At 34.7% G+C, this 25,102-nt stretch overlaps 4 protein-coding genes, 1 long non-coding RNA gene and 1 pseudogene across 12 annotated transcripts; 4 read left to right on the plus strand and 2 right to left on the minus strand.

Annotated features, from left to right (window-relative positions):
• Positions 1-2,423: 2,423 nt before the first annotated feature.
• Positions 2,424-8,605, minus strand: LOC104746883 (DNA-directed RNA polymerase D subunit 2b). 7 transcript variants are annotated; one of them, XM_087489039.1, is made up of 8 exons: positions 8,433-8,605; positions 6,890-7,318; positions 6,458-6,685; positions 5,444-6,324; positions 4,800-5,091; positions 3,767-4,660; positions 3,376-3,683; positions 2,424-3,134 (listed from the first exon to the last, which is right to left on the minus strand). In XM_087489039.1, exons 2-8 carry the CDS (start codon positions 7,262-7,264, stop codon positions 2,633-2,635), a joined length of 3,480 nt encoding a protein of 1,159 aa, XP_087345165.1. In that variant the 5' UTR covers positions 7,265-7,318; positions 8,433-8,605; the 3' UTR covers positions 2,424-2,632. The 7 variants fall into 7 exon arrangements, with proteins under 7 accessions (XP_087345165.1, XP_010466726.2, XP_087345167.1 ...); XM_010468424.3 differs by having other exon boundaries at positions 6,872-7,318; XM_087489041.1 differs by having other exon boundaries at positions 3,295-3,683; positions 6,872-7,318.
• Positions 8,606-9,088: 483 nt separating this feature from the next.
• On the minus strand, positions 9,089-10,557 carry LOC104748502 (beta-glucuronosyltransferase GlcAT14A pseudogene; annotated as a pseudogene). Its single transcript, XR_015581646.1, has 3 exons — positions 10,496-10,557; positions 10,259-10,413; positions 9,089-9,672 (listed from the first exon to the last, which is right to left on the minus strand). The product of XR_015581646.1 is annotated as a beta-glucuronosyltransferase GlcAT14A pseudogene (transcript).
• An 847-nt stretch (positions 10,558-11,404) lies between these two features.
• Positions 11,405-13,966, plus strand: LOC104746884 (protein TIC 22-like, chloroplastic). The gene is made up of 7 exons (XM_010468426.3): positions 11,405-12,060; positions 12,149-12,223; positions 12,805-12,861; positions 13,080-13,139; positions 13,235-13,315; positions 13,409-13,444; positions 13,557-13,966. The coding sequence occupies exons 1-7, from the start codon at positions 11,518-11,520 to the stop codon at positions 13,635-13,637; spliced, it is 933 nt and encodes a 310-aa protein (XP_010466728.1). The 5' UTR covers positions 11,405-11,517; the 3' UTR covers positions 13,638-13,966.
• Positions 13,967-17,220: 3,254 nt separating this feature from the next.
• LOC104748503 (uncharacterized) lies at positions 17,221-18,192 on the plus strand. Its single transcript, XM_087487144.1, has one exon. It carries the CDS (start codon positions 17,305-17,307, stop codon positions 18,190-18,192), a length of 888 nt encoding a protein of 295 aa, XP_087343270.1. The 5' UTR covers positions 17,221-17,304.
• Positions 18,193-18,316: 124 nt separating this feature from the next.
• LOC147926659 (uncharacterized) lies at positions 18,317-18,829 on the plus strand. The gene has a single exon (XM_087488109.1). The coding sequence runs from the start codon at positions 18,317-18,319 to the stop codon at positions 18,827-18,829; it is 513 nt and encodes a 170-aa protein (XP_087344235.1).
• A 4,764-nt stretch (positions 18,830-23,593) lies between these two features.
• Positions 23,594-24,295, plus strand: LOC147926660 (uncharacterized). Its single transcript, XR_015582549.1, has 2 exons — positions 23,594-23,743; positions 23,901-24,295. It is a non-coding gene; the product is annotated as an uncharacterized LOC147926660 (long non-coding RNA).
• The last annotated feature ends 807 nt before the right edge of the window (positions 24,296-25,102 follow it).

The following is a 25,102-nucleotide window of genomic DNA, read 5'->3' on the forward strand; positions in this document are numbered from 1 at the left end:
ATAATTTAACTTTTATTAATCTTTCTTTAAGGTTTTAATCGTGAAACTTTTACTGCACCCTGTATATTGTGATATGTTCTTAAGGTATAAATACACAAGCGTAATTCTTAGCAGGAAAAATAAACAATACACAACGTAACATCTTCTTTCAAAAATCGAATTTAGTCTCCCTTTCAGTTAACTCGTTACTGCTGAGATCACACGACGATGGCCTCAACCTCTGAAACTTAAGTCAACGGTTCTAACGGCGGAGATCCAAACAAGAAACCTGAAGAACTCCACAAGATCGCATGTGCTTAGATCCATGAACTCGCCTTCCATTGATCTATCTCGCTCTGTTACGTTTTGATGATCTGTGGGATGATTTCTTGCAGTTGAAGGTATGTTAATCTTTTGATGTGCATGGACTATATTGATGATTTTTTGTAACCTCAAGTCTTATTCGGCTTTCATGGATTTGCAGGTGAACAAGGATCTTTTATTACATCTACTGCTTTAGCTAGCAGCTTGTTGATATGAGAGTTGAGAGCAAATATGAAGCGAAAGTGGTGCAGAAGCTGTTTTATCTGACACCTTAAAAGAGTAACTCGTGTTCTTCTTATCTTTGTTCAGAGTGTGAATACTCTTACAAAATTAGCCTTGAGTAGTCGAGTAGATTTCTTTAGCTGCGTAGGCTACTCTTGTGTTTAGCTTCTTGTACAAAAATTTCTTACGAAACTTGTTGTAATGCATCTTTACTTGCACTAACATTCTTCTGTAATTTATCACAATAAAATTTCACGAAACCTATTTTGCTACCTACGTACCATATGAGAAAATATGAATATATGGCTTAGAGTCAGTTTTTCCAGAAAAAAAAAAATGTTTAGAGTCTCTAGATTTAGAGATGAAGCAAAACAAAGTGATTTGGTTGACACTTTTGTCTTTGTGGGTAAACTACAACAACAATATCCAGATGAGAAAATATAAAGTCCCTAGCTTAACAGATTTTTACCCTCTTTAATTTCTTTTAACTTATAGTAAACACAAAACCACCATTTATATATATACAAGGCACATGAAGATATATATAGCCGAAGAAAACAGAGGATCTCCTCAGTTGCCGTGGGCTCTAAGGAAGCAAATCACACACGAGAAACCTATACATTCTCTCGATATACTTTTGTATGAAACATACATTTCATGATACTACACAAACATAAAGCACCTATCATTTTATCATTCATTCATTTCGCTGCTTTTAAGTACGGATATTAACACTGTAAGATAGGTCCGTGCAGCTATATTTGGTGTTTGATTATAAACCAAAATGACTTGGTTCTTGATTTGTTGCCGCAAAAGCGATGAATACTCTGCATCCGAACTGGAGAAGAAAGGAAAGAGAATCAGATAGTGTTCCCTGTAAAAGTTAGAACCAAAATCTTGTAAGAGCCTCACTTGAATATCAAAAGAAAACAATTTGATTTCATCTAAGGCAATTATCTCAAGCTTAGTTCCTAGCTTACCCATCTCATCAATAGATTCCATCGGTTTTATTGTTTTTAAGTTCTACAGCCAATGGATTGATGGACTCTCTGAGGTCTTCAGATCCCTGATAGTTTCATGTTCAATGTTAAGCACAAGAAGAATTATACACTCTAGGTTAAGTGTATGATAGTGTAACTTTGGAAAAGGATAATGGCTATTGATATAGTATTTGTTCTTGGATAAGTATTAAAATTCATAGTTTTAATATACAAAAGCTTATCACAATGTCATCCAAAATTTGATTCGCATCCATTAGTTCCACATATCACATTTGGAGGGAAACTGTCGGCTGTTAACACAGTCAACCGGATGAAATATACAAAATTAAGTGTCAGATTGCAATCTGATAACATAGAAATGTTATAAACGTATCGGTTTTGTCCACAAGATAGAGCCCTGGATCAACAATAACTAGCTTCAACCTCCTTGACCTACACGAAACCAATACAAAATGCTCAAAAATTCCTTAGTCTGACCCGATGAGAGAGCAATAATCTCAGAATCGTTTCCTTTGATCACAGTAGGTATTAACCCGAGAAGCTCCAAACACGACTTTAATCGGAACCCGGAGCAACTCACGGCGGCGGGATCAAGAACCCAAGGCTTTCCGAGCTGAAAAGCGACCTCGGCGGCTGCTTTCATGGAGGGAAGCCATTCAGGTGAAATCAGGAATCTCGACGACTGAATGGACCATCGCCGGAGACGCGCCGGCGGATAAAAGCGTGTTGGTTACGAGATCCATGGAGACGACGCTCCACTCCTTTATGCTCTGATTTTGATTCCAATCTTCGCTTAACCAGTCCCTCGATCACGATTCAAAATATATACAAGTAAACACGGTTTGGCAAAAACCGGGATTTTATTTTATATCCTGAGATAAACCGGGATCAACCGGATTATATAAACCGATTTATTATGATACGATAATCATTAGCGGTTAAGAGTCAAATCTCACAAAAGCAACTGCAACCACTACGGGTTAGTTCAGTGCAGTGGTTCAAACTACACAATAGCATGGCTATTGGGAGAGTCTTAAGGCACTAAGCCATTATTATACCGTTAAATATTATATATAGACAATAAATAATAAAGACAAGGGAATCAGCTAGCAGAGCTTGGTGTCGAAGTTGAGAGTGATCCCCATGCTGAACAGCTCCTGACACAGAAGCTTAGCTCCATACGGCACATACACCCTAACCACATGGTCTGGGGATTCGCAAACTCTGCAGTAAGGCCCTCTGATCTTCCTTCCACTGCTTGGAGTCCTCTCGATTACGTTCGCATAGGTCTTGCAATTTCTGCAGATGTGCATCTGAGAGGAGTCACTTAGAGTGAAGAGACGCTCATGCAAATTGGCGGAAGCACCATGAGCTATTAGGCAGTCTCGCTCCATTTCTCCAAACTTTATTCCGCCGAACCTCTTCCTATCTGCCACTGGTTGCCGTGTGAGCGGGTGGACTGGTCCCGTGTTCCTGAACTTTACTTTGTCCTCTGACATGTGGACAAGTCGCTGGTAGAACGTTGGGCCCATGAATATCAGAGAGCGCATCATCTCACCAGTTCTACCGTTGTATACCCTTTCGTTTCCCCATCTTGAAAAGCCAGCCCTAACCACAAAATATATTTACCATTGGCAATCAATCACGACTCAAGAATCAACAATAATCTAAGAAAGGTTCAATGAGTTTATGCATAATCACAAGGCTCACAGCATCAATCCTCTATAACATCTTCAACCAGGTAATATTATCAATATATAGTTCCTACCCGTAATGATATCATTCATTTGTACTCCCTAGGAAACATGCTTAACGAGCTAAAACCCAAGTGACAGTGTGAAGAATGTACATGTGAAGCTGCTCAGTGATTTCATCGACACTCGGAGTGGAGAAAGGAGTAGCATGACGTGTCAATTTGGTGTATGCAGCAGAGCTACCCTCCTTCTTTTGTACAGGACTAGCGATTCCTTTGGAGAGCGCAGCCTCCAAGAGTTGACCCGGTGTTTGCCTAGAAGGGAAAGCGTGCGGGTTTATCACAATATCAGGAACTATGCCTTGGATCGTGAAAGGAAAATTCTCTTGTTCCTCTAAATAGCCTAGAACACCCTTCTGCCCATGCATACTAGAAAACTTATCTCCAAGGCATGGAGAACGAACCTGCAACCAAAATGGAACATTAGATTCATCATAGGAACACATTCTTTGAAAGACACCTCGATTCAGTATGATCTGAAACTTACCTGTCTCAGAGAAACCGAAGCTAAATTCTTCCCCTCATCATTAGATGACACTACCACTTTTTGCACAATTCCTCTCTCAGTGTGCTTGAGCTTTATACTGTGATCAGCCCCAGACTCGGTGCATCTGCCAATGACAATATCGCCAGTGCTCATGTTAGCACCAATGATAGGAAGCCCGTCATCATCAAGGCTGTCTACTTTGCCGATTTTGCTGTGTGTCTTTCCAAACTGAACAACCTCATCCATCTTCTTCCTCTTCTCCGAGTCTTTGCTATCAACCTCTGATTTGTAGCTTCTAATCTGCTCTGAACGGAACATACCACGTTCCAGTGAAGCCTTGTTCATCACAATGGAATCCTCTTGGTTGTACCCGAGATGGACATTCACAGCAACAATTGCGTTCTGGCCATTAAACAGCACTTCTTTTTTAAGACACTCCGACGCCAATGTTTTGAAAAGTGGCTTCTGGGGATAGAACAGCTGCTGGGACAGTGTATCGCAGCGGGTGTTAGGGTTTGTTGATGAGAAACCAATGGCTTGTTGGCAATGCTTCTGGGACTGGTAGAGAACTCTTCTCCCATGATCGTGGTTTGCAAATGGGACAATTGCACAGCTCACACCCAGCAGGAATGACAAGTCTAATTCGCAATGCGTGTAATTCTTTGGTTCCTTCAGAAGCTGTTTGATTCCCCATGCTGTATTACAGTCTTCTTCTTCTTCAATCCCGATCAACTCGAGAATCCCTTGGTCAAGAAGATGCTCAAAAGAATACTGACTCGGTTTGTCTTGCTTCAACTTGTGGAGATTTTCCACAACCACGAGAGGTCGGAGTAGTCTACCAGCGTCAGTGAAAATTCTCACCTCATTGTCATCTTTATCTTGTTTAATTTCCATCTGCATGAGAAAGTTGTGACACATAAATATATATATAAATGATATACGACATAATAGACACATTTCTGAAAGCAGAAAAATCCAAAGCAGCACAAGACATATCGAAATAACGCTAGACATTTGATGAAACAGAAGATACCTCACGAGGTAATTCACTTCGGCGCCGCCTGCTCTTTAACTCCGCGACAAAGTATTCAGAATCTGAACATAATCCAATCCAGTCTCCATTGAAAAGAACTTTATGTTTGCCACACAATGGTGTGCTGGTATCATCCATCAGCTCTTCCATTCCACAATCAAAGAGCTTTTCCACCACAGGCTCCAAAGTTTGAGTGCTAACAAGTCCAAGAAGAGACATGTTCTTCACAAGACCACAATTTTCACCATCTGGAGTTGATAAAAAGCATACTCTGCCCCAGTGAGACGGATGCCTGTAGGCAACATTACAAACAATGCAGCCATAGTTCAGTTTCCCAATACGAACCAATTGTGTAACCGCTCACATTAAAAAGCAACCAAAATGGATAGATTGACTAAGGGACAAAGAAACAAGAAAGACAGTATCAGAATCTCTTAATATCAGTTTCATCTATACAAAAACACTAATATACACAGATCATAGAAGGGAATCTGCAGAAACAGTATCACCATCATATACGAAATTGAATAAGAACATCATTAAAATAGTCTAACGAACATGTAAATTTGAGTAATTGAAGACCATACAGCTTAGTTAAAATACGTGGGATATAAAAAGGAGGGGAGGTGGAAATTTTCACTTACGGATATCTAGCATCTCCAACCTTGCCGGTATATAGGACTTGCTGTCGCGTTCTCCTCAGATCAATCAGAGTCTGCAATGGATTTGCACGACCCAGATTAGCTACAACACCTGAAACCCTTTCCATCTTCCTGAAAGGATGAGACCATGCTCCAGTGGAGAAGGCTCTAGTAAGCCCATTTGTGATAATGGAAGCATCCAAATAATGCTCAATAGGCTTCAAATCACCATCGCCTGCGAGGTGTTTCTGCATGTTCTTGGTCATGGTTCTTCTAGCATGTGCCAGATGCACCCTTATCTCCCGCTCCAATAGTTCTCCAGCGAGCTCAATTCGCTTGTTCCGGAAACTATCCCTGTTTTCACAGTTTCTTTTCCCCGCATATGCGCTGAGAAGGCACTTCACCATATAGCCCAGGAAACGGGCTTTCTTCTTCAAACCTTGGAGGCCTGGAAACAAATACAGGCGGAGGCAGTCATCCACACTTTCAAGAGGAGGGAACTTGGTGCTTTTAATCTGCTGTTCCACATATGCTAGAGCATTGTTCCCACAGCGAAAAGCTTCACAAATTGCATCAGCTTCATGGATAGAAGCTATGAGACTGTTGGTAATGTTTGCATCATCACCATCGAAAGCAATTAAATCCATGGCTTCTTTGTCTGACGAAACACCCAGCGCAAAGAACATGAGCCAGACTGGAATCTCAGTCGACAAGAAGTACACTGTCAGTACTTTCTCCCTTCTCTTATAGTCTTCTGATTTCAGATTCTCTGCGAGACGCACAATGAACCGATTTCTTTTAGTTTCGGACCTGAAGGAGACTGTCCATGGTGAATTAGAAATCCACAGTCTCTTTGTGCACATCTGTTCCTGAGCTATAAACACCTGCAACGCACAATATAATCACATTACGAAGTTGTATAACATCCTGAATATATCTTTTCCAGTATATATTAGGAGAAGAAAAAAAAACTAACTACAGTAATTTCCACTAAAATAGAAATCTGATGTAACTCACCTTCTCAGCCCCCTTTATCACAAAGTATCCACCCTGATCAAAGGCACAATCCCCCTTATTGCAGTTTTCCTTTCCTTGCACGCTTGTATTGCAAAGGACAGACTTCACCATGACAGGTATTCTACCAATTAGAATGTCCTGCTTTTTGACATCTAGTATCTTCTTCTCGACATAATCGTCTTGTCCGGTCTTGAATTTGTCACTTTTAACAACACTTTTTGTGAACACCTAGTCAATTCCATTTATAAAGTGAAGAGACAGTTAGACAATAAACAAAGCCGTGATAAGAAGAAAAAGATATATGGAGAGCAAAACAGAAACATCATCAAAATCTTGACAGTACGATTACTTCATCATTCCATCAAATCCAGAAAAGATTACTTCATTTCCAGACAAAGAAGATTGTGGTGGGACCTCAACTTGGACATTTACTTTGATCCTTGCTGAGTAAGTCATGTTCTGAAGCCTGGCATGCCATGGGAGAAACTGAAGCTCCTTTTCATCAGAAAAGAATGTGGGCATCTCGACGGTGACTAGTCCGAATCTAACAGTAGCGTATCTCCAATCATCGGCCTTCTTCTTTGAAATATCAAAAGACGGTTCAACGAGCATCTCACCAAAGGAATCAAACACATTCTGAAGCCCGTGTTTGATGAAGAAGTCGTAGGAGTTGAGCTGATGACTTATAAGTCCATAGTTTTCAAAGAAGGATGTTGCAGCTTTTTTGCAGAAACTCTGGAGAAAACTTTCTCCTAGCTCAGAAAGATTGATCTCCCCAGCAGCCTCGATCTCATCATCAATGTCCATCTCTGGTATATATTTCAACACACACTGTACCAACGCTTTGAAGAAATGATTACTCTGCATAAATTAAAAACATCATTGTGTTATGAGTAGAAAGAAAAAGAAAAACTACGAAATCATCTGCTATACAAGAAACAATGTAGAAACTCAAAATCATAAAGGCTTAATCTGATTTTTCATAGCATAATCCCATTCTAAGCAGAAGAGCAAACACAAAAACAAGACTACAAAAGAATTAAGTACTTATCATAAGTGAAGCTAATCAAGACACAAGTAACAACCACAGAACAATCATGAATAACCCCAAATACAAATGGTAAGTGATAGAACATCGCCCAAACAGAAGAGAAGTACAGAACCACTAAACCACAGAACAAACAAGGTCAGATTAATCGCAGAACAATGATAGACAATTACATACAGAAAAAAAAGCGAGTTAATTCAGAGGTATATGAGAGTAAAAGAGGAAGAATGAAGAGAAAAGTTTGAACCTTTTACATACAAGAATCGTTTTCACAGTGTCATAACTCACAACTCGTACAAGCCATATTCATAACAAACAAAATTAGATTAATCACAGAAGAATCAAAGATAATTACATACCAAAAGAGCTTAATCATTAGAGTTATATGAAAGCTAAGGGGAAGAAGAAAATAAAAAGAGAAAAGTTTGAACCTATTACATGCAACAATCGTTTTCATAGTGTCACAACCCCTATACAAGCCATATAACAACACACATTCATTAAGAACAAACAAAATCAGATTTAATCACAAAAGAATCATTTACATACCAAAAGAGCTATATGAGATGAGAGTAAAAGGGGAACGAACAAAAAAAAAAAATAAGAGAAAGTTTCAAACTTTAACATACAAGAATCGTTTTCATAGTGTTACAACTCACAAGCCATACTCACAAGAAAGAATCAAGCAGATTAGTAAACCAAACCCTGTCGTGCACAGCACAGACACATACGTTAATGCATCTAGAGAAATCAACAGCTATAGTGAAGAAAAAATCAAGAGATTAACACTATCTACAAGCAAAAAAAAGAGAGCTTTGTAAACTAAGAACAAAAAAAATGCAAAACCGAAAAGGCTAAAGCTTTTGAAGAGAAGAAACTAAATCATATATTCTCTGGAAATTCAACGCTTAAAAGCATAATAAGTACCTTAGATTGCTGAAGCTGACACGGTGGAGTAAAACGGCGGTGTCGGAGGAGAGTTGAGTAAACGTCGCCGGAACTGGAAAATCAAAACCCTTGGCTCACTTTTTCAATGGTTTTCTTTCCCAGTCGGACTCGGAGGAGTGAAGAAGAAATTGGGGACTGTCCCTTGTTGAAATAACCATTATGCCCCTCGCTTTTGTGTGCTTTATTTCTTCAAACATGAAGGTTAACTACGTCATTTTGAAAAATAACTTATGCTTGCATATTTGAGACTTTCTTTTATTTATTACTGCAGAAGAAATCCCCACCCGAAATTATCCTATTATAATCTCTGTAATACTAGAGTCGTCCTTGAGCTCAACACTAGAGAAGAGTAACGTTTGTTTCTCGGATCATCGGTCCATACCTACAAAATATGTTCCAACATTTCTTCTATACAACTTTGAAATATTACAAGATGATTGCCAAAATTTATACCGGTTAAGAAGACTCAACCAAGTAAATCAATGAAACAGTCAGTCGTTACATTTCTGACAATACAAACGAAGGTAGAATAACAAAGCTTCGAGATGTTACAACAATGAATCACCTATCTCAAACTCAAAGATTACTATGTAGAAGTCGAACTCTCTACAGACTACAGATACTGAAGCGTACACTACCCCGTTATCTTCTTCGCGTCTAAAACAACTATATACTATCGAAAGCACGTTGAGGAGGATTTATTCGGATATGCATTGGTGCGATCTGAACCAATCGTTTGACAATAACTTAACAATCCGTCTCTCAAGTCTATCAGAACCAGAACCAGGCCTTAGAATGCCCGAGTCACCCCAGACGGAACATGAGCTGCTGTTCTTACCAGAATCTCCCAAACACCAACCACCAGGCACAACTTCACCGTGTTTCCGTCCCAGAAGTTCATGATCGATGCGATCAAGGACAGGGTCATCGGACCTGAATCCACTTGCAAATGCTGATCCGGTTTCAACCATTTCTGTGAACTCTTTAGGATCAAGCCGGTGGTATCTTTCTTTAACAGTCTCGTTAGAAGCTACGTAGAGTAAGTTGTTGTTGATGATGGTCTTTTTGAAGAGACTTGAGTTGCAGAGGATAGTTGGGAAGTAGTTGGAGAGGGAATCAGGTGTGTTGGACAAGTACATGAGTAGAGTCCGAGGGAAGTTGTCAGTGCCCAAGACACAGTGCTCTATAAAATTACGGCTTAACATGGAGAAAGATGGACCTGCCAATAAAGAGACGATTGCATTTAGTATAATCCTCAAAGACATATGACATTTTCTCAGACCATTCTTTTCACCTATGTTAGTTCACTCTACTAGTTATACGTTCCCTAGAACATACTAAAGAAGTTCCCTTAGCAACAACGTTTTACATGTCATCCAAAATTTGATTCGCATCCATAAGTTCCACAGATCACATTTGGAGGGGAACTATACAAACAACAAACTTGTCGCAAGGAGAACCATTCCAGGTGATTCCTAGACTTTGGCTTCCCTTTCCTGACTACCTGCTTAAGGCCTTAAGCAGCTAACAACACGTTCTGTAGTCTATTTCCTTCGAAGCAAGTTTATAGCAATAGATTTTTAGCATCTTCTATCACGTATTTTACCTACAGAATAATTATAAAAACGAATTATTTCCTCCTACAGAACAGCATGATTAGGGAAAAAGTATCCAGAACATTATGCTTGCATGACACACACAATATGCTAAGAACAAACAAGATGATTGGTCCACAGAGAAGTGCAAAAAACAGAAGATAGAGAATAGACAACAAGTAATGCCAGCTTGGGGAAAAATAAAGATACCTGAGAATAACTTGAAAGCCTTAGGCAATTCCCGTTTCTGTGAAGCGAAAAACATATCGGTTTTCTCCACAAGATAGAGTCCTGGATCAACAATAACTGGCTTCAACCTCCTTGACGTACAGGAAACCAATACAAAATGCTCAAAAATTCCCAACCTACGTTGAACCAAAAAGCGTCTATGGAATCAAATTAAGCCCACAAGACAAAAGGGTTTCTAAATGAAATCACAAATCTTACTCTTTCCAGCCAATGTAACTAGTGTGGTTCACAAAGTTCAAGTCCTTAGGAAAATGTGACATAATGTGAAGAAGCTCTACACAAAATCAAATTCACTACTACGCATCGAAGTCTGAAGATAGAATCTTTTAGTTTTAATTTAAGTAATTACAGTATGTAGCTTGCTTAATTGTAACGACGATGTTATTGTCAAAGAGAGAGATTCGTGTGATTAGAGATTATTACTAAATTAGGATATAATTAGATTCTATTACATCATATATATACACTGAATAAAATGATCTATTACACATTTTACACGGAACAAACTTTTGTAAATTGGTACTATTCAAGTTTCTGAGCGGCTTCTTCGCCCATGTAATTGTAAAGTCAAAATTTACAAATTACAAATATGAGAAGAGCTATTTTCACTGAAGCATCATAAAATTCCTATTGCCTGAAATAGTCAACATTCAAATTCTGTAAATATATATCTAAAAAAAAAAAAATTAGGATTCATGGAATCAAGAACGGGTACATGAAAACGTATTCTTAAAAAACAAATTGAAAATGTATACAATATATACATTTTACATATATATATATATATATACGCAAAATTTAAGCTCATATTAATTAAATTTTAGAATAAACTTTTTTCGAATAAAGATTTTGAGTCCTAGTATGAGAACAAGCAAAACCATCCTAGAAATTACGTGTAAGTATATTATACCGCAAAAAAAGGCTTTACAATTCAATAAGCAATTAAGCATGGTCAGAGTCTCAGAGAGATGGAGATAGAAGTGACGAAGTTTAGTGTATACAGTATGTGGTTTTGTTTTGCATTTTTGAAACTTGGAGAGCTAATTTCTAAGAATTGGATATAATGAGGGTCTTTTTATAAAATGAAAAAAACTCTAATAGTTTCGTATCTTTAAGCAAAAAGAGATCAAATCTTTTTCAGTGTCGTCGTCTTCGCAAAGCCATTTCAAAAAAAAAACCCTTCACTACTCTCTGTAGTTTTCCCGAGAAAATAATTAATAATGAATTCGAACATTCCCTCACAGTCGAAACATCAGAACCATGTTAATATACAACAATCTTTCTCCAATCTCCAATCCCAATGCTCCAATTTACTCCACAACGTTTCGCAAAACCTTAACCCAAATATCTTCTCTGCTCTCAATTCGTTCCGAGATCAAGCTAAGCAAGCTCTAGATTCCGGACTCTCTCGCTTCAATCCCGTTTCTCGCTCTGGTAACACACCCCTCTGGGCGAGAATTTCTGAGGGCGACGGCGGCGGTGGTGGTGGGGCGAGGACTCAGGTGACGGCTCCGGTTCGCGGAAGTAGCGGGAAAGGGTTATCAGCTGATGCTATTGAGGAGAGATTAGCGGGAGTTCCTGTTTACGCGTTGAGCAATTCGAATGAGGAGTTTGTTTTGGTTTCGGGTACTTCTACTGGGAAGTCTCTGGGTTTGTTGTTCTGTAAAGAGGAAGATGCGGAGACGCTTCTTAGACAGATGAAGAGTATGGATCCTAGTATGAGGAAAGAAGGTTCTAAAGTTGTTACTCTTGCTCTTAGCAAGGTTGTATTAATGATTCAATTAACTCATTTGGATTCTATAACCATTTACTTTGGTCTCTGATCTTCACTGGTGTGTGGTGTTGTTGCAGGTGTTCCAGTTAAAAGTTAATGGTGTGGCATTTAGGTTGATTCCTGAGTCTACTCAAGTGAAAAATGCTCTCAAGGTTAGTTGGATTTTTCCCTAGTCTTTGGATTGACTGTCTATGTCATCATTCATCAGTGAGGAGCATTTTTAATTACTATAGTTAAGTCAGTTAGCTAGAGAGGTAACTGATTAGAAAGAAGTTGAGGCAGAAGGAGAGGGGATTCTGGATTAGTCTAGCATTTGTTTGGGGTTTAGGAGAGCTTTGGATGCTTTAGAATTCATCTTAGGGTTCTATCATTGGTGCTTTGATTTGGTTTCTTCTCAGTTGTCTTCTGTACGTTGATTTAGAGAGTGCGTAATAAACAGAGTTTTGTTTTCTCTTTATTATCGGACTCTTCCTCTATATCACATTTCTGATATTATCTGACATAGCGTATATGGGTAAATGTAAACCCTAATCCTAGACCATGGAGATGCAAGAGTCAGGACTTCAGGTGGCTCTTTGGATTTGTCTCATCATGGCATTAGGAGTACACTAGGGTTTCTCTGCAGCATATAGGTCTTATGGATGTAATCCTTCCTAGATGTACCATTGTTTTTCTGAAAACAGACTGTAGCATTTGGTTAGACACAGTGAAAGTAAATTATATGTGTATACAGGAAAGGAAAACAGCTGGTATCGACGATGATGACTTCCATGGTGTTCCGGTTTTCCAGGTAATGTGCAAAAAGGAACCAATGCTTTTAGTGGTTGTGAACTTTGGACTAGCTTTTTCGTTTTTACTCTATCTAGTTGTCTATAATTTAGTTTCTGAGACTATTTTTCCGGCTGCATATCATCCGTGGAAATCGAAAAAATTTGAGATGATTGCTTCCTTTCAATGTTTGAGACATGTTTTTCTCTTCTAAAAATCTGACTTTGTGTTGTCTCTCAGTCAAAGAGCTTGATTTTACGAAGTGAAAACATGAGTTATCGCCCTGTTTTCTTCAGAAAGGTTAGTTAAAATTACAACTTATAAGACCCAGTTCACCTTTGTCCATACACTGGTTATATGGTCCGCAAGATTGAATCTTGGTTGAGTTTTGACAGGAGGATTTGGAAAAATCCCTAGTACGAGCGTCCAGCCAACAGAACCGACTCAACCCTGCTCTGAAACCAGGCGATATTCAGGTTTTCTTGTTATTTAACTTGAATCTCATATATCTTGTCAGTCCATAATTTTCTCATCTCATATTAAAAAATGCATGAATTTGTATTCCAAAGGTTGCAGTATTCGAAGATATTGTCAAGGATATGAAGGTAAAAAAAATCATAGAGAAAACACCACAGACGTTCAGTAGTAATGTATTTGACTTTAAGAATGATGGGTTTTGCTGAATCTGTTTCCCGGGGTTTTGTATCGAAATTGCAGGAAAACACAAGTTCAAGCTGGGACGACATTGTGTTTATACCGCCTGGTTTTGAGGTTTCAACAGAACAAACCCAGGAGTAGGGGAAATCCTTGGAGCCTCAACCCGAACCCAATCCTTCTCCATTTTCGCATTCCTATCTCATCATTCAACAACTTGATGAAGACAGAGAGTTAAGAGATAGGGTTAATGATGTTCCCTCCATTAGCATTCTTCTCAAATTGTTGCTTCTTCTATGTCGTCCTATGATTTTTAGCCTCCTTGTAAGTTTTTTTTTTTTAATTACATATTTCGCTTTGAATTCAGTCTTATAGTACTAGAACAAAGTAAGAGTAGCAGCTGGTACTATTATTTACTGTCATGTTTTTTCTAAGACGAAATTGTTATTATAAAGTGTTGTTGGATTGTGGTTTTTAATGCGTTTCAACTAACATATGATATTAGTGGATTTTGACATCCAATGCGCATATGCATGGGTTTTCTAATGTATTTGAAAGTCATTACATGGTTTTTCTAATGCATTTGAAAGTAATTACTTAATGTATGACACAAATCAAAATCCCAAATCCAATTTAACTGTTTTACAAAATGGAAATCATCAAACGGTTAATAGGAGATTCTAGAAATCAATTATATTAAACGAGAAGTGAAAACGTTCCACATTCAATCTCAGCAAAATTTTACCATTATACCATTAATGAAATTGCCTTTCACGTTGAAATATTTTGCCCCTGGACGTAAAATTACCTATTTTTCGCATTAAAAATAAATCAAAAATTGGATTAGAAATAATTTAATTACATAAAAAGTTAATTGCACAAATAGAATTTGCTAAATTAATCCCTAAATTTTATGAATAAGATCTCTTTCACGCTTAATCAAAGGATACATGACCATAATATAAGACGCATAAATTGGGTAATTAATGGGCTTAGGTTAGATTGTTTAAAGATCCACGTAAAAAAAAATTATGGGTTTCTGCATAAAAAAAGCCCGATGAGAAAACACATCTTTTCTGTAAACCCTAAAAACTTAGAAACCCTAAAAAGATAGATGGGCTTAGGTTAGATTGTTTAAAGATCCACGTAAATAAAAAATTATGGGTTTCTGCATGAAAAAAGCCCGATGAGAAAACACCTCCTTTCTGTAAACCCTAAAAACCTAGAAACCCTAAAAAGATAGATGCTTTACAACTATAAATAAAATGATTTCGTATGCTTTCACCATAACCCGAAAAAAGCATTCTTCTCTTGAATTTTAATAATTCTTTTATTATGTTCTCAAATTTTTATTTGTATTCTGATCTTGCTGTTTTTAATGATACATCGACTGATCCCTTTTATTTTCCTGTTCGTATAGTGGTTTCTTGGAAAGCAAGATCCACAAATCATAAAGCTTTGGTTGTTGTTGGTTCATCTTCTAATCAAGGTATAAAATCGTTTTTTTTTTTGTTAAGTTTTATAGATTCGTTCATATTCTCAATTTCTAATTTGTATTCTGATTTTGCTGTTTCTTATGATTCACTTTTATTTTCCTGTTCGTGTAGCTGTTACTTGGAAAGCAAAATTTCAAATCTTACTGTTTTGTATTATTCACCTAATTAATGTGTTTTCCTGATTGTGTAGTGGTTTCTTGGGAACCAAGATTCGAAACTCACCAAGCTTCGGTTATTGTTGGTTCACCTTTAAAAAAGGGTCTAATATTTTACTATTTTGAATGATGATTTACATTAGTTTCTTTTGTCATGATCTCAAATTTATATTGGTGTTCCTATAATGTGTTTATGACTAATCTACAGATCTACAGATTAATTGTATTTACCTGATTTTATGGTTGTTTCATATATAATAATTGTATTCAGATTTTGTTTTTTCTTATGATTCACTTTTATTTTCATGTTCGTGTAGCTGTTACTTGGAAAGTAAAATTTCAAATCTTACTGTTTTGTATTATTCACCTAATTTAATGTGTTTTCCTGTTCGTGTAGTGTTTTCTTGGGAACCAACATTCGAATCTCACCAAGCTTCGGTTATTATTGGTTCACCTTTAAAAAAGGGTATAATATTTTACTATTTTGAATGATTATTTACATTAGTTTCTTTTGTCATGATCTCAAAATTATATTGGTTGCGAGCCAGAGATTATATATTACTATATTTTACTATATATTAGTTTCACTACAGATCTACAGATTAATTGTATTTACCTGTTTCTATGGTTGTTTCATATATAATAATATAATAATAATAATTACTTGATCTAGGTATTGTGGAGCAGATTAAACGATACAGGAATTTGATACTAAATAATATCAGGTATTATTTCAGGTGTTTGCATGAGAAATGGTACGTGCACTAAATTTTTTCCAAAACCATTCATAGAAAATACTATCGTCGACGATGCTGGTTATCCAATATACAAACGGAGGAAAAACGGGAGATTCGTGCATAAAAAAGGTTTTGATTGTGATAACAGCTTTGTTATTCCGTATAACCGGGAATTATCTATCCGTTATTGTGCTCATATTAATGTTGAGTGGTGTAATCAGTCACGTTCAGTGAAATATCTTTTCAAGTACATTACCAAAGGGCCGGATTATATTAGAGCTAACGTAGGAGAGGAAGACGATTAGAATGAAATCAAAAAATACTTTAACTGCAGGTGTGCCTATTTATTTAACACATATGTCTAATTGAAAATATGTGTAATCCCTAATAATTTAATATTTATTAATAGTATTATTCTTTTATTAGATATGTCTCCGCATGTGAAGCAGCTTGGCGAATATTGGCTTTTCCGATTTGCTATCGTATTACTCCCGTTGAGAAACTTCTGTTTCATCTTCCTGGAGAATTGGTAGTTTACAATGAAGATGATCCTATTGCAGATATAATGAAGCGTTCAGCCAGAAGATATAAACTGTTGGCCTGGATGGAATGCAATAAAAAACATCCGGAAGGTAGAAGTCTCACTTATGCTGAATTTCCAAATATGTTTGTGTGGATTAATAGTAAAAAAATCTGGCAACGAAGATCTGAAAGAAGAAAAAGCTTTGCAATAGGTAGAATTACATATGTACCACCTTCGATAGGTCCGGCGTACTACTTGAGAGTTTTACTTAATACAGTTCCAGGGGCCACAAGTTTTGATTTTTTTAAAACGGTAAAAGGTAAACTGTACAAAGAATTCAAAGATGCATGCTTTGCATTGAGATTATTGGATGACGACAAAGAATATATTCTAGCTATAAAAGAGGCAAGTGTGTGGTGTTTTGGGCCGTTCTAAGGAAGTTGTTTGTCATACTATTGCTTTCAAAAAGTGTTTCAGTGCCTCTCGATCTCTGGCTCGCTACAAAAGACATATTGTGCGAAGATATTTTGTATTTGCAAAGGAACCGTACGAACAACCACAGTAAGTATTTAGTTTTTAAAATATAAATAAATATAATAGTATTTTTAAAATTTACTGATCTACACTAACGTATGCGATTATTATTCTGATCATAAATATGTCAACTAAAAAAAAATTATCCCTAATGCAGGTCTAATGTTAAGTCAGGAACAGATAACAAACTTATGCTTAGCTGAGATTGAAATAATTATGCGGGCCAACAGAAGCTCTCTGACAACTATTGTGAATATGCCTAAACCAGACCAATCTGTGATGGATAATAATGAGAATAGGCTTCTGATAGATGAGAGAAACTACAACCGTGATGAACAAAGAGAGAATTTAGACAAGTGGTTACGTATGTCGACCGATGAGCAACGAAGTGTCTACCTAGAAATTATTGAAGCTGTGAATTGTAACAAGGGAGGTATGTTTTTTGTTCATGGATTTGGTGGTACCGGAAAAAAATTCTTGTGGAGTATACTTGGCGCTGATATTCGATCTAGGGGTGATATTGTTCTTAATGTTGCATCGAGTGGTATAGCTGCTTTACTTATGGAAGGTGGTAGGACAGCTCATTCTAGATTTGGTATACCCATCCATGTGGACGAATTTACAATATGTTCAATAGATGGTAAATCACATGTTGCCGAGTTAATTAGAGAAGCAAAGCTCATTATATGGGATGAGGCTCCGATGATGAACAAATTTTGTTTCGAAACCTTGGATAGGAGTATGCGAGATATTATGAAGTGTGATAAGATTTTTGGAGGTAAAGTTTTTGTTTTAGGGGGTGATTTTAGACAAATTTTACCGGTTGTGCCAGAGGCTGGGAGAGTTGGGACAGTTTTAACCTCTATAAACTCATCATTGCTTTGGGATAGTTGTAAAGTATTTCGGCTTACACAAAACATGAGGCTTTGCAAGGCGAAAAATAGTCAGGATGCAGATGCTCTCTCCACGTTTTCAAAATGGCTACTCCATATTGGGGATGGCAAGATCAACGAGCCTAACAATGGTGAGGTAGAAATAGAAATACCCGAGGATTTATTAATTGTTGCATGTGACAATCCTATACAAGCAATTGTTAAACAGATATACGGTCCATCATTTGCAACAAGGACCGATGCAAAATTCTTTTGCGAAAGAGCTATTCTTAGTCCAAGAAATGATGACGTCGATAAAATAAATCAATATATGCTCTCTCAACTTCCAGGTAAATTAAGAGTGCAACTTTTTAAAAAATAATTTTTTTGCAAACAAAATTCAATATAAACAGTTTCTTATTTGAATTTTATTATATCCAGGGAAAGAAAGACAGTATTTGAGTTCAGACAGCATCGAGACTTCCGATACAAGTGCATACGACGATATGATCTACACTCAGGAATTCTTAAACAGTATTCACGTTTCTGGATTACCTAACCATGTTCTGACGCTAAAAAAGGGAGCACCTATCATGTTGCTTAGGAATATTGATCCTAAGGGAGGTTTATGCAATGGTACGAGATTGATTGTCACACAAATGGCTAATCATGTTATTGAAGCAAGGATTGTAACAGGTAAAAGAAACGTCAACGACAAAGTTCCTATCCCTAGGATGTTTGTGACGCCACCGGATGCAAAGTTTCCCTTTCGTATGAGGCGTCGTCAGTTTCCCGTTGCTCTTGCATTTGCGATCACTATAAACAAAAGCCAAGGACAGACGTTGGAACATGTTGGATTGTATCTACCCAAGCCCGTATTTACACATGGACAACTATACGTTGCATTTTCCAGAGTGACAAGCAGAAAAGGATTGAAGATTTTGATTACAGATGAAGAAGGGAAATGTCAGAACAGAACCCTTAATGTGGTTTTCAAAGAAGTCTTTGAAAATATATGATTTTCTTTTAAGCATCTAATATCTACTATAACGTTTCATTCCATAATATTGTCATCTGATTCTCAGTTTTTTCCCCTTAATGATATTACCTTATAAAATATCAATATACGAGTGTTAAGTTTTTAAAATTGAGTACGTAAAAACATCTTAATATCCAAGTGTTAAGTTTTGAAAATTGAGTACGTATAAACATCTTAAACACGTTAACATAAATTATATTTTCTACATACAAATGTGATAAACCTTATATTAAAACTGTGTTTATTTATAAAATATTATAATTTAAAATAATCAGACTAAAGTGAGAAACTACAAAGATTGAGACGCAACATTTAGTCGTGACTCTTTGTATTCTTACAAATCAAAAATCCCCTTTTTGTTTTCGATAACATAGAAGAATCCAGCAAAACCTAAATTGAGAAAATCCTAAAATTCGATTATATTGCTGATCTGGTTCGCGAAAGAACTAATTGGTGTATCAACGTCAAGGTCTTACACTCTTGGACAGTCAGAGAGTTCTTCAAAAAACGAGTTCTGCTCCTTGTGGATCAAAAGGTTAGAGTCATTATCTGAATGATTTTTACTTAAATTTCGAGTTCTAACAGTTGTTGTATATAAGACTTCTTACAAAATTTTTGTTAAACTGTGAAGGGTGACACAATTGAAGCTCCTTATTTGAACGATACACTCGCTAACCTCCCAAAATATATATACGATGGTGAGTGGTACAATATTAGAAATTTCAAAGTGATCTATCCAACCCTGGAGGATAGGAATACTCATCACCCCTATCAGATTAAATTTACGGGTCAAACCACAATGACGCTGCTCGAATCATTGAGTCCTAAGAATTACTTTAGGTTCGAGGATTTGGATAACATAAAACATGGAAGAATAGATCATCCTATCACTTTCGGTAAGAATTTTTTTAATTGATTATATTAGTTTGAAACAATCCGTCTATATAGTTAATTGGTATCTTTGTGTTTGAAAAACTAGATTCTTAATTTTAGGATTTATGGAACTTTGTGTATTGGTCCTTCACATAAAAAAGGAAGAATAACACTTTACCAATAATAGATTAGCAACACTTTGAAAACCTATATTCTCTATTTTCCCAAATTAGATGTTTGTGCGTGTATAATGGATGTGGAAGATAGAAGAAGGCCTGCGAGTATCATTGATATTAATGAAGTTGTTCTCATATTGTTGAATGGCAGGTACAAGATATTTACTTTGCCTTGTTACAATTTAAAGTAGTTATTGTCAACATTTTAATTGAGTTGATAAACATGTAGGTGTGAGACTGTGAAGTACCGTCTCAAAGACAACCACGCTACTGAATTCAGGACCATATGGCAATCAAGCGGGTGCCATCTCATATACAAATCCGAACCTGTGTTCTGTGTAATGCGGTTTATGAGGATTGGAGAATATGAAGGTATGTAACATAAGTTTTAATTATCATAAGGTAGTCAATAAAATTACCTAAAATTCTAAATGTCCATAGGTTCACCATGTCTTGAAAATACCTTGGACTCTTCGAAGATCTTCATAAAACCAGAGTACGAAGGACTGGAGCATCATCAGGCTATGTAAGATGTAATTATGTTTATGAAATCAAGTTCTGTATGATGTTAAAGTCAAATTTCTTAAAACAATATATATATATATTTGCAGGACTGAATTTTCTGGGCGTTATTATATAAAACATGTGATGAACCAACAAAGTTAAAGCTCAGCAACTCAAATGTGAAGAATGGGATGTTGGCTGTCTTTTTTTTTTCTTTTTGAATGACTATATTTTAGTTTTTGTATTAACCGCTACTCAAATCCAACTTTCCGTTACTCTAAACTTTATTTTGTAATTAAGATAATACATTCTAATATCGAACTTTTGGAAATTACTTACGCTCTTACAAAATTTGGTATTACTTATTGAATCTCAATATCTGTTTACTACAGTTTAGTAGATATGAAATCCTTGAGAAAAAGTTAGTATTGTGTTTGTTTGTGTTTTAGGAGTAAAATACTTTTAAAATCCAAAATAATACAAAATATAATGGATATATTGATTAATAGGTGGTTTAAATGTATTTTAGAATACGCCACACAAATATAAAATCCAATAACACTAGATTTTAATGTTTTTCAAATACACAATTGAACTAGATTAAGACTCGAGTTGAAATTTATTTTATTTATATTATATTTTTATATAAAATATAATTTATATGATTTTTTTAAAAAATTTTTTTGGATAAAACATTATGCAATAGAATCATTGTTAAATATGATGGCTTGAAAAAAGACACTTATTTTGTAAGTTTTATATTGTTAATGATTTTAGATAAGTACCTGTGCTATAACACTGGTTAAATTTTATTTTATACAAAATTTGGTATATTTTCTATTTTAAAATAAAATTTTAATATTTTGTTTTAGTTTATGTATATGAAGTTATTTCAACAGTGTATATTCTACATCATGACTTGAATGTCATTATAAGACATAATTTTATAAATTTGGTTTTTTTGGGGCATTCTCAAAAATGCCCCTTTTTCCATATCTCTTTTTAAAAATACCCCTTCATGTTGACCATTTTTAAAACTACCCCTCTTTATATACAAAATGACCAAATTACCCTTTTTGAGTGACAGCAAGAATGTACAGTCATCAAAATCGAAAATATTTTCCCGCCAAAAAAATTTCCCGCCAAAATTTTTTTTCCCGCCAAAATCGAAAAAAATTCCCGCCAAAAATATTGAAATTTATACCTTTTAAAAACCTTGTAAATACTTTTAAAAGCGTTTACAAGGTTTTTAAACACATTGTAAACGCTTTTAAAAACCTTGTAAATGCTTTTAAAAAGCTTGTAAATGCTTTAAAAGGTTTTTAAACACCTTGTAAACGCTTTTAAAAACTTTTTAAAAGCGTTTACAAGGTGTTTAAAAACCTTTTAAAAATTTTATAAAAACTTTTACAAGGTTTTTAAAAACATTGTAAAAGGGTTTAGAAGGTGTTTAAAAACCTTTTAAAAATCCTTTTAAAAACCATTTGAAAACCTTTTAAAACCTTTTAAAAAGCTTTTAAAACCTTTTAAAAACTTTTTAAAAATCTTGTAAAAGCGTTTACAAGTTGTTTAAAAAACCTTTTAAAACTCTTTAAAAAATCTTGTAAAAGCCTTTACAAGGTGTTTATAAGGCTTTTATAAGGTAGAAACCTTATAAAACCTTTTAAAAACCTTGTAAATTTTTTTTGGCGGGAAAAATTTTGGCGGGAAATTTTTTTTTTTCGAAATTTTTTATCAAAAGTTTTTTGACAAAAAAATTTTTGGCGGGAAAATTTTTTTGAAAATTTTTTGGCGGGAAAATATGTCGGAAATTTTTGGCGGGAAAATTTTGTTTTTCTTTTTATTGAATAAAATAATTTTCATCTAAGGGTAAAATGGTCATTAAAAATTAAAAGAGGGCATAAATAAAAATGGCCAGAAAAGAGGGTATTTTTGAAAAGGGGTATATCAAAAGGGGCATTTTTAACAAATTCTCTTTAAAAAGTTAGTTATTATATTATGACTTGAATATATTGTTATTTTTTTTGTTTTAATATACTTGGTTTCTTGAAATTTTTTCATATTATAGTGACATATTATTGACATTGCTATAACAAATCAATTTAGAGTGTTTATAGTTTCTAACTTATATATCAAGTTTCAATATTTTAAAAATATTTCAAAATAAATTATTTAAAGTTTATTATATTATATAAATTTATAAAATTCAACAAAAAAATATGAAATTGAATTTAAATATTCAAATTTTGACCCGTTACTCAGTAAAATTTTTAATTCAATAGATATTATTTTTAAATAATAATATTACTAAAGCTTGAATATTTTATAGATTGAATATTTATATTTGTTTTTAAAAATTCAACTTATGGTATATCCGGAAATAAAACTATTTTTTAATTATAATAAATAATATGATAATTTATTTGTTTCACAAAATAGAGTCATATATAAAAATGAGAGGTGAAGTATAATGATAATGAACAAATTAATATATTAAGTTAGATATTAAAGAATTTTATTTCATGGATAATTTAATAAAGGAAATTAATATGGTAAGTTATATGATATCAAATGATTCTTTAAAATATTCTCTTTAAGATTTATAATTTAAATAAATTAAGGTTGCACCCACTACTGTTTAACTTGTAACCAATTAATCTATAGCCTATTTGTAACCAACTTATTAAAATTATATAGTCTACAAAACAATGTTGTATACTTCCGTTTTATTATATATGAGATAACACTTGATTTCAAAAGTACATTCAACTCTTTAAAAATATAATATTGAATTCTATTTATTATTCAAACTCTCTTTTTGAAATGAAAATTAAATTAAATATGAAAAAAAATGAGAACTCTTGTTTAAATAATCAAAACTCGTTTTTGAAATGAATGTTAATTTGATTGAAAACAGCAAATTTTCTACTATTTTTTTAATTTATTTTGACACATGCAAAGAAATTGAAAATAAACATGAAAACTTTTTTTTTTGGTGAAGTATAACATGTTAACATTATCAAGAAGAATTCATCCAAAAATAAACATCAGATTCTTTTTTATCTCGTTGACTTGGCCTCGCCACATTTCTTTTCTATTTTTGATTTTTGTTTTTCCCCTAATTTAATTTAAAAACTAATTTAAGTGTGTGTGTCATGTTATATATTGAGAAAAAATAGCAACAAATATTTGCAAATAATACACACAAGACTGTTTGTCCAAAAAAAAGGAAAAAAATACACACAAGCCTTCACTATAGTTTTGAATCAATCATATGAGATATCTTATTTCATCTATACTTTTATGTTTTCTTATGTTCCTCGTTATGAACAATGTTAAAGGTAATATATTATTGTCGTTTAGATTTCAAATACATTTTTTACAAGCTACGAAAACATTAATTAGTTCAATCATACAAGATGGTTTGAAAATAAAGCTTCAATCTTTTCGTAACTGTTTAACTAAAACATCTTATTGTTTTTAATTGATTGATAATAGGAATTGAGGCGAAACCAGCATGTCCATATGACCTGAGGAACCCTGGAAAATGTGGGGCTAACAAGATTCAGTTTTGTGTGGATGAATTTAAAAAGACTAAACATTTTTCTAAGAATATTACCCAGAATATGACCCGTTGCCGGCCGTGTAGAGACACTAAGGTGGAAAACAAGGACGTTTATAAGTGCATATGTTATAGTAGAGGGCTAAAAGATATATGTTAAAGAGTACTTTTGAGTATCTTACTCAATCTTCTCAAATTTTCCAGTTCTTTTTTGAGGTATAATAATACTAGAAGATGAAAGACCTTGATGTATTTTTTCATCTCGTAATGATGTTTATTTCATTTATATATATTTTTTTATTTTATAAAACTAGTCATTATATATTGAAAACAGTAACATATGATATACTCAACTTATTTATATGATTATTAGAGAGAAATCCACACCATGCGTGGGACGATGATTAAAAATGTAATTGCTAAAATAATGCAACAATAAGTCTTTTAAAAGATTGTATTTTGGCCCAAAAAAAAATTGTTTTAAAAGATAACAGAAAAAAACAACCACAAATTTAATGTCATGTACTAAAACTTTCTACTTTTACAATTTTTTGATTAAAATTCATTTCCACAATATCATTTTGGAGTCCGTCAAAAGAATACATGATATTCCAAACGCTGATATTCACGAGAACCATATATATACACATAACACGATCAGGATTCAAGAACCTTGTCAAGAACATCATAACATAAATAAGCAAAGACTGTAAAGTAATTTGAAAGATGAAGACGTAAATATTTTTTAAGAGCTACTCAATGTGTGACATGATTTTGTATGAAGACCTAAACAAATAGGAAGAGAAAGACGAGACCATAATCTGTGGAGAAAAAATCCCACATCTGATAGATAAAGGAACTTTAGTAATATATAAAAGATTAGAGCCTCTCCACTCATTGCCAATTGGTTTTGAGTTAGAAGCTCACAGTAAAGCTCAAATCTAATATGGTATTAGAGCCTACACATGCTGGCTCATTAATTAATCCGGCCTGGATAGAGGCCCGATCACTCCATTAATTGATGGCCCAAAGAAAGGCCCAATTCCATCGAGATAGCTAAATAAAGAACATAATCTCGAGGGGCGTGATGGATTGTCGAGATTAATGGCTAGAAGAGCCATTATCTCGAGGGGGCGTG

Source organism: Camelina sativa, chromosome 15, assembly GCF_030686135.1.
Source record: "Camelina sativa cultivar CO46 ecotype springtype chromosome 15, ASM3068613v1".
NCBI classification, from domain to species: domain Eukaryota; kingdom Viridiplantae; phylum Streptophyta; class Magnoliopsida; order Brassicales; family Brassicaceae; genus Camelina; species Camelina sativa.

What these genes read in the sequence shown, in the direction of transcription:
- LOC104746883 (XM_087489038.1), bottom strand. Translation starts at nt 7,264, where the DNA reads ATGGACATTGATGATGAGATCGAGGCTGCTGGGGAGATCAATCTTTCT. An exon ending in CTTCTTTGTCTGGAAATGAA is followed by an intron (nt 6,686 to 6,838) that starts GTAATCTTTTCT and finishes GGAATTGACTAG; the next exon opens with GTGTTCACAAAAAGTGTTGT. An exon ending in ATCACTGAGCAGCTTCACAT is followed by an intron (nt 3,135 to 3,375) that starts GTACATTCTTCA and finishes TTTTGTGGTTAG; the next exon opens with GGCTGGCTTTTCAAGATGGG.
- LOC104748503 (XM_087487144.1), top strand. Translation starts at nt 17,305, where the DNA reads ATGTCGACCGATGAGCAACGAAGTGTCTACCTAGAAATTATTGAAGCT.
- LOC147926659 (XM_087488109.1), top strand. Translation starts at nt 18,317, where the DNA reads ATGATCTACACTCAGGAATTCTTAAACAGTATTCACGTTTCTGGATTA.
- LOC104746884 (XM_010468426.3), top strand. Translation starts at nt 11,518, where the DNA reads ATGAATTCGAACATTCCCTCACAGTCGAAACATCAGAACCATGTTAAT. An exon ending in AAGTGAAAAATGCTCTCAAG is followed by an intron (nt 12,224 to 12,804) that starts GTTAGTTGGATT and finishes ATGTGTATACAG; the next exon opens with GAAAGGAAAACAGCTGGTAT. An exon ending in TGAAACCAGGCGATATTCAG is followed by an intron (nt 13,316 to 13,408) that starts GTTTTCTTGTTA and finishes TGTATTCCAAAG; the next exon opens with GTTGCAGTATTCGAAGATAT.